Source organism: Electrophorus electricus, chromosome 15, assembly GCF_041902795.1.
Source record: "Electrophorus electricus isolate QZ-2024a chromosome 15, ASM4190279v1, whole genome shotgun sequence".
Classification (NCBI taxonomy): domain Eukaryota; kingdom Metazoa; phylum Chordata; class Actinopteri; order Gymnotiformes; family Gymnotidae; genus Electrophorus; species Electrophorus electricus.
The window spans coordinates 18,067,568-18,076,471 of NC_137511.1; the positions used below are offsets into that span (position 1 = coordinate 18,067,568).

Here is an 8,904-nt window from a genome sequence, read left to right on the forward strand (position 1 = left end):
TGCAAGACTAATGAAACTGAAGAGCAGGGTCCAGGCCAAGAAATACTTCCACAACAAAATTGAAGCCTTTTAAGTCCGGAAGACATAGCGTGAAGCCAAGCTAAATTAAGGTCCGTTTCCAAAACGTGACAAGTATTCTACTCCGGCAAAGTAAAATGGCTGCAAATTGTTTTACCTTTGGCTGCTGTTTTTCTGCGAGCTTAGTTTGAACAGACCTGCTGTTAATCGCTTGCCGGAAGCGCAAGACGCTGGGAGCTGTTCCTGAAGTCTACTGATTACAGTCTTATTAAAATATTCCATGTTCGCATGCAGAATGAAAATATGCTGCCCGAAACAAACAAACGCTCAAACTCACAATGAGATATGAGGCAGTAAGTTCGGCTAAGAATGTGCTCTCCCACACACAGAAACACACACACGCACACACACAACCTCCCAGGACTTACTGATACTGCTACATCCCACTGCTTTACCAACAGGCTAAATGTAGGCTCAGTTATGCATGCACATAAAAGCCAGCTGCATTGGGTGTGGGCATGCAAATGCAGACTGAATCATGCATGTATATGTAAATGACCACCAAATTTTATATGCATATGCTAATACAGGTGTCTCTGGTACTCTCTATTGGACAGATGGAGATAAGTGTCACGAGATGAGTTTGGCCCTTTCATTCCTGCACTAATGACACAAAGAGAAACAGACTTTCATAATTCGCCTGTCTCACAACATGTGCTTTTTACTTTTACCTGGTTCTTTTGTTTGTTCGTATGTTTGTTTTTGCTTTGCTGTTGCATTGATTATTTTTTAGAAAGAATGCTCCTGAACTTTGCCAACTAAACTTAATTCCCCCTGCTATGTAACGTTCAAAGTTTATTTGTCACGTACATAGTCTTATATAGTATAACTGGCAATAAAATGCTGACGTAGAACAGCGTTTAGAAAGTGTCTGTACCCTGACGGCTAAAAGTAGCATCAACCGCACCTCACATTCGAGTATCGGCCTGGTAGGGGGCCTATTACACAACAGGAAGAGGTGACCAGTTGGTTTGTGATGAGCAGCATGTGAATGCGCCATCCACCCCACGTTGGTGTGCTTCGTGTCCTGATCCAGTGAGCATCGATCCACTGTGCAGAACTCTGCCCGCCAGATGGCCATTCCTTACCACGCACTTCACAGGCAAATGGGAAAATTCCTCGGCCGTGGCGGTTGGGGAAGGCACGGGTTGCGTTGACCCCTGGAGTTGACCCCTGGAGTTGACCCCTGGGTCTTCAGCTCCCGCCTCACTTGAGTGGTTGGGCGAGTGAGAATGAGAGAGAGAGAGAGAGAGAGAGAGAGAGAGAGAGAGAGAGAGAGAGAGAGAGAGAGAGAGACAGAGAGAGAGAGAGAGAGAGAGAACAAGAGAGAGAGAGAGAGAACGAGAGAGAGAATGAACTAAAAGGAAGAACAATGTGAGAATAAAAAGTGGTAGGAGGAGAACTGATAAATGGAAACCAAACGATAACTGCATTATTATTATTATTATTATTATTATTATTATTATTATTTACATAGCACCTTTCTAAGCCTCAAGGATGCTTTAGAGTCAAGTATTATATTTTACAAACACACACACACTGATGAGATTGAAGAGAAGACGAGAACGTGAGACAAACTTAAGGTGATACCAAAGCACATACTTAAAACAGAGTAAAGATTTTTCTTTAGCTTAACTGGTGCCCTGTTATCTTTGATTTCAGTGCTTTACCTGCAGTAAATGCCTGTTTGGGTGCAAACTTCCTTCCACCCAAGTTTTAGATGTTCTATACTTTTGTGTGATGAGATCAGAGCAAATCTAGACCTGTTAAATCATGCTGATCTTCATGCCTGATGGGAGGCATGACCCTGTGTAAATATGGACTTTGCTACAGTTTGTTGACAGGTAGTTCTGCATCACTTTCATGCACCACACAGTAATGTATTTTTAATGGCTCCAGGGGAGAGCAGTGGAGAGAGAGAGAGAGAGAGAGAGAGAGAGAGAGAGAGAGAGAGAGAGAGAGAGAGAGAGAGAGAGATCGTTCATTCGGACGGATCACTCTATCTTCCCGCATACAACACGGAGACACGTGGGGCTGGCAGGTTGGCGCACGCGCGACTTCTGCGTGACGCCACGAACAGAAATCACCAGCGAAGCGTGGAGCGAGATAAAAAGGGCCTTGTGGACAAAATGGCCCTTGGTTATTGTTTTAACCCTCCTCAGAGACCCATGCTGAAGCACTTCCATTTCCTTCTTAAGATAAATTCATGCACGACGTGCTTCATCGTCGTGTCCCCGGGAACGGCGTTTAGCGACTCTCCGCTGCGCACCATTGCCTTACTAAAGGTCCCGAATCCCCTGACGCGAGGCAAGACGACGAAAGACTCTCAGAGCAAAGAAACTTACCGCCCCTAGAAACTTAACAGCTTTTACTGAAAAAAAAAACGATCGACTAGAGACACAGATGAGTCTATACTTGCAGTGAACTGTTTAAAGCCCCAAATTTCAATCAGTGCACGCGTGTGAATTCAGCTACGCATCACCACCCATCCCGACATGAGTTTGCCATGAAAAGATGTTCGGGGAAAAAAGAAGAGAAAACGCCTTTGTATGAAACAAGCTGGCCCCAGAAAACGTCTGGCGAATCTTCTGAATCTGCACACAAAGCCTTGTGTGCTTTATTATTCATTAACAGGTCACGTGCTTTGGCATCCTTTGCACGGTATTCCAGCATGCACGAGAAACGTGGACCACCACATTACTGCGGGGTGGCAAAGAGGCACAGTGATGTTGTTAGGAGGAAGCTACATTGAGAGACAGAGAGAAACAACATTATCAGTCAGAGCAGACCAGCTACAAATAAAGATGGGGGTTTTTTCACAGTATCTTTTGCCTTCAAGTAGATGTGATTTTAAAATATATATAAAGAGAAATGGTTGCATGTGAATAATTCAGGATGACGGACATCTCAATAGAAGGGTTCATTCTTTTTACTTTTTGCCATAGAGACAGTCCTAAACATCAGAGAGCAGGAATAGCACTGATGAAGAACGCGTGTGAGATTGAGGAGGAGGAGGATGATGATGATGATGAGAGAGCGGTCGCTGGAGAGAGAGAGCAAGAGAGAGAGAGAGAGAGAGAGAGAGAGAGAGCGTACATATTCTGGCCATGTAAACAAGGTAAAAAGAGTATACTGGCCACATAGAAAACAGGTATAAGGTTAGACTAGAGGCATTATTGATCTTGATTTTAATCAGCTCCCAGCCATGCACATGCTCTGATAAATAAAGCAGCTTTGTCTGTGCAGTCGGCGCTACTCAATATGCGGCCGTCCGCATGTAGAATTCAGTAGGTTATTCTCAGAGAGCACAGAGCGCCGCTTCGCACTTTAAGATGCGGACTTCCATCCATTGCCAGCACTGCCTTGAAACCTTTTTTTTTTTTTTTTTTGCATATATCAAACGCCGCACTAACGCAGAAGCCTCACCGATGTGCTGAAGTACTGGGGAAGACGGCCCGAAATATTTTAAAAGTAATGAATCGCCGTTTATTAATTAAATCAAATCAGAGCGTTTTAAGTTCGTGGCTTGCTTTCACGGCTGAATTCTTGACACTTAAATTGTTTTGGAGGGGTATTTAATAGTTCTAATACTTCCTCCGTGTCCTGTCAGTAAGTCGTCTGTTTAGGCAAAGTAGTAATACTTCTTCAGTACTCAATATGACGTACTATGACGTTTTGTTTGTTTTTGCCACTTAATGGATGTGTTAATATTTTATAGTAGTAAGAAATATATATATATATATATATATATATATATATATATATATATATATATATATATATATATATATATATATAGTGTCAATTTACAAGGAAAGAATGATTTCACGTTTACTGTACTCCGTATGTCTCCTCCACAGAAACTCCAGTGCCCAAATATGCTAATGTATTCAGAAACAAATGAGAAATTGTGTCCAACAAATTAGCATGATTTTATTTGCATAATGATAATTGGTAACTAGTGGATTCCATTTGTTATTAGCTAAATTAGCGTTTTAATTTGATGGGTTTTATTTGGATCTTTGAACAATATTTGAACAAAACTATCTCCAGTTACTGGCTCCTCCCTGGAAATTGCAAACTTCCCGAAGCGGAGGAGGGACAGGAATAGCACCTGTCTACAGACGGCAATTGGTCCACACCATCTTCAGGTGAGCCTTCAGCCTAGCCTCTACGGCTGTGCTAACATAACTTGCATTTGAGAGCCTTGGCTGGCAGGAGTTTCAGCTAAAGTGCTCTTAACAGCATGGCCGTACACACTCTGCAGTTATAACCCCTCCATTTCTGTTCATAAGCACCGGCTAAATGGGTATCCTGTATCAAATGTTAGTAAGGGGGTCCCTGACGGAAGTGGTTAAGGCTGGTTTGAAACTACTGATCACTGCTAATGAATACATCTTTGGCACACACAACCCGAAGAAATGCAGATAAACGTGAAAAGTGGTAAATAAGTAAATACAGCACACCGAAGGCCGTCTTTCAGCGGCAGCTATCATGAGAATAAGGCACTTCAGAGCAAGCTATGGAGGCGGTTTACAACGGCTGTCCAATCATGCCTGAGACGGCTGGGGAGGCGAGCACGCCCTTCGTCTCCTGATCCTTGGGAAGATCAATCAGGAATAAATTAGGGAGGGAACAATGAAACAATGATGGACTCCATGAAGTGGATGACACCTTAAGTGCCTGACACACACACACACACACACACACACATGCCACCCTCAGGTACAGTCTTAGTATTTAAAGGTTAAAGACAGGTCCCATGGAAGCATTTAAAGGTAAAAATCATCGTTACTAGACTAACATTAATCTTTGACTGAAAAACCAGCCCATGACAGCTGATTAGCAGACATAAGATGAGAATCATTATGGACTCTTCATTCAATGTTTATCCTTTCAATAGTTTATAATAGATAGCTTATAGAATCATCTCCAGATAGACATGCCAGGGTTTAGTATGGTATGGCTTCAACAAGCTTATTGAGGTTTTTATGAAGCAGGAGACAAAGTACAAATACTGGCCGTGTGACAAGATAGGAGAGGGAGTACATGCCCATTAAATAGATGGATAGGAACTTTACTGATCCCAAAGGAAACTGGAGATGCAATGGGTTGACCAGGAATCAAACCCAGTAGACCACCAACACCAACGACCAGCAACGGGACTGTAGATGAGAGGGAGCAGACAGTGTAGCAGCAGTCAACTCAGGGACAGTTTTTCTCCGCTGAACAGCCAGTAGTGGCCTGTACTCTCACACACTCACACTCACATAGACAACCCCTGCCTCTCCAACATCTGATCCCCTTTACTCCACGCATTATAGCTGCTGGTAAATGAAAACAGTATGGACTTTAATGTCATTAATATACAATATCTTATGGCTACCACTGCTAACTCATTCTGTACTGAATTTGTGCACACAAACACACATACAGACTCCCTCATGCATAAACACACACACACACACACACCAGTTTATGTTCCAACCTAACTGACAGCAAGGGAGCACCAACAATGACCACGCACATACACACACACACACACACACACACACACACACACACACACCACACACATACACACCAGTTTATGTTCCAACCTAACTGACAGCAAGGGAGCACCAACAATGACCACGCACATACACACACACACACACACACACACACACACACACACACACACACACACCCCAGTTTATGTTCCAACCTAACTGACAGCAAGGGAGCACCAACAATGAACACGCACATACACACACACACACACACACACACACACCCCAGTTTATGTTCCAACCTAACTGATAGCAAGGGAGCACCAACAATGACTATGCACATACACACACACACACACACACACACCACACACACCACACACACACACACACACACACACACACACCACACACACACCATACACACACACACCTCCCTCCATCTCCTATGTAACACAAACAAGGTCAGTCAGGCCAGAGATGTCTGGATTTCCCAAAGGCTGAGACCATTTCCACCTTAGCTCCAGCAAGAGGCCCATTTGGGGCTCCTGCAATCCGGAACAACTTCAGATGATCGCTGAGCAGCGGACACAGGTGCTGTCGCAGCACGTCGTAGAGAAAAGAGGAAAGAGGGAGAAAGAAGTACATGGAAAAGCAGCCTGAGAATGCTGAATTCTGAAAGACGTCAGAAAGAAGGGATGCGTGGTTAGCCAAAAGCAGAAGAAATTAGATACTTCTTTAATGATTTGTAGAAATTTGTTTTATTTGTGAAATTCTGAGACCTGTTTACATGCATATATATATATATATATATATATATATATATATATATATATATATATATATATATATATATATATATATATATATATTCTAAATTGTAGTAAAGTACACAGAGTTTCTAGAGAAACAAAGTTTTGCACAGCGGTCCATCATCTTGCATAGCTGATGAATGTGATTTTAAAGGACGTTTTCAAGTCCAGAGAGATAGTAGCTAGCTAAACACAGAGCACAATAGTTACTGAAAGCTTACACTCTCCTGAAACTCTGTAAAGAAATTTAATGACAAAAAAATGAATCAGCATTTGTAAGACTTCATACTTACCCCCACATGAAAATCATTGCAATTCCTCTTAAGTTCAAAACATCAAAGTCTTCCACTTAAAAAAAAGAAACACAGAAGTCAAAAGCAACTTTAAAGGACGGTGATTTATGTTGGAGACTCTGCGATGGTAAGTTTAATAAATTGTGACATGTGCGCCTTTGTATCATAACGGGGCGCTTCTTCGTTTTGGCATGAGCGCTCGGCAAAACGTGGCTTTGCTGGCATCCTGTGAAAAGAATCGTTTTCGCCAGCGTGTCCCCTGTCACAAATCCCCCCCCCCCCCCCCGGGGAAAATTCGGTTTCATTTCGGCTAGTTTCGCTCTGACAGGCGTGTATCCACCTCCAATTTACCCTAGACGCGGGGTGGGGTGGCGCGAATCTAGCCGCCTGGCGTTGGTTTGATCTCGCCATGCGCCCTCGCCTCAATGAGCCGCTCCATTAGGTTTAATATGCGGAGTGTGCCAGGACCTGCTCGGCCGCAACACGTGCTAAAGCCCCCTACCCCCTCCCTCCCTCTAAGCCCACATGTGAGAATTAAATATTCTTTTGTTTATCACGGGCATTAGAGAATCTGGAGTGTGTATGGTTTTTGTGTAATTTGATGAAAGTCGTAGCCGTGGGTTATCCCCTCCGCCCGCACTCTTCCCAACTACAGACTGTGCGGCGCGTAATTGGATTAGACTTAGAGCGCAGCGGATGCGGTCTGTCAGTTATGACTGAATGAGCTATTCTTTACTGACAGCAGACAACGGTACCTTCTTGTAAGGCTGCACTGGATGCACGAATCGGTAAACGCTTTTATAGCGATAATCTATTCATTTGATCACTTACCGGGTCGCTCGCTTAACCTGTGACTCGTTTTAAAAGGCTGTTCATCATCGAAAGCAATTAGCCGTGCGTTTGGTATTTGGAAACGTTTGCTTGGTTTGAGCGGCATGTTCTACAATTCGCCTGTCCCGTCATGCATACGTTCTGCTTTCTGTTACTGCGCAAACGGAACTCGGGGTCGAAACACCGCAGTGATGACTTCGGCGGTGCAACAAAGTAGGAGCGCTACCCTGCTCCCGATCACCCATGCAGACCTCCGCTGCGGGTGATCCCTCAGCTGTCACGGAACCGCAGTCTTGGCTGCGTCCAGTGATCGCTGAGGCGGACCTAATCCACTTTTGATGAACTTGGTTAATGGACATCCCGCTGTCATTATCAAACGGACTTAATTTCTATTCATTTCTCTCCGCGCACGACCCCTCACCACGCCCCTCCCGGCACGCCACGCCGCATTTGAGGGGGGGATGTCAATAAATGCCGCCTCTGCGCCCCCCAAAATAAGTGCGCAACTTCGCGTCTTGGGCAAGCTTGCGATGCCTCGCCTCGGTCCTTGCGTTCCGCTCATGCTGCGGGACGCGGAGGGCGCGCCTCCGAAGACTCGGCGGTGTCTGGAGCGCGAGGACGGGGCCTCGGTGCACGCGCTCTTGCGTGCCAGCTGGAGCGAGGACGGTATTGGAGCCGGGGCAGGCCGTGACCCGTGCGCTGTGGTCGAGTTGCGCCTTCCGGCGACGTGCCGACGAGCCGAGCAAGAGCAGAGCGCTCTCGCTGGGGCGCGGAGGCGCCGCCGACTGGCCGCCAACGCCCGCGAGCGCAGGCGGATGCTCGGTTTGAACGTGGCTTTCGACAGACTCCGGAGCGTCATCCCGAACCTGGAGAGCGACAAGAAGCTGTCCAAATCCGAGACGCTCCAGATGGCGCAAATCTACATCGCGACGCTCAGCGGACTCCTGCGGGACAGAGGCCGCGGCCCGGGACACGGCCGCCGTCACGGCGCGACGGCCGGAGCACACGAGCGGCGGGCCGCGGTAGAAAGGCGCGAGATGGAGCACGCGGGGCAACGGACGGACCGGGACTGCGGAGGGTCGGTCGACGGTCCGGACAGCAAAGCTACGGACTTCAGCCCACTGTCTCATTCAAAAACGGAGATCACAGGACCAGCGAACTTTTGGGCGAGGAGCAGTGGCGCGAAGTAACTAAAGAAGTTGTTTCCACTTACCCACGCTGCCCATGTTCATAACCTTTTCATTTTGTTTTCTAAACGTAGGCTGTATTTTTTTTTTTATTGCACTTTTGTAGTGTTAATTTAATGCCGAGTAAACGATGAAGCCATTTGTGACTAAAATGATGTAAACTAAATAAAATAAAAATGTAAATGGGAAAACTCCTTTAGTTCTATTTCTG

At 45.5% G+C, this 8,904-nt stretch overlaps 1 protein-coding gene across 1 annotated transcript; it reads left to right on the top strand.

Annotated features, from left to right (window-relative positions):
- The first annotated feature begins 7,249 nt into the window (after positions 1-7,249).
- Positions 7,250-8,888, top strand: atoh1c (atonal bHLH transcription factor 1c). The gene has a single exon (XM_027018633.3). The coding sequence runs from the start codon at positions 7,968-7,970 to the stop codon at positions 8,694-8,696; it is 729 nt and encodes a 242-aa protein (XP_026874434.3). The 5' UTR covers positions 7,250-7,967; the 3' UTR covers positions 8,697-8,888.
- The last annotated feature ends 16 nt before the right edge of the window (positions 8,889-8,904 follow it).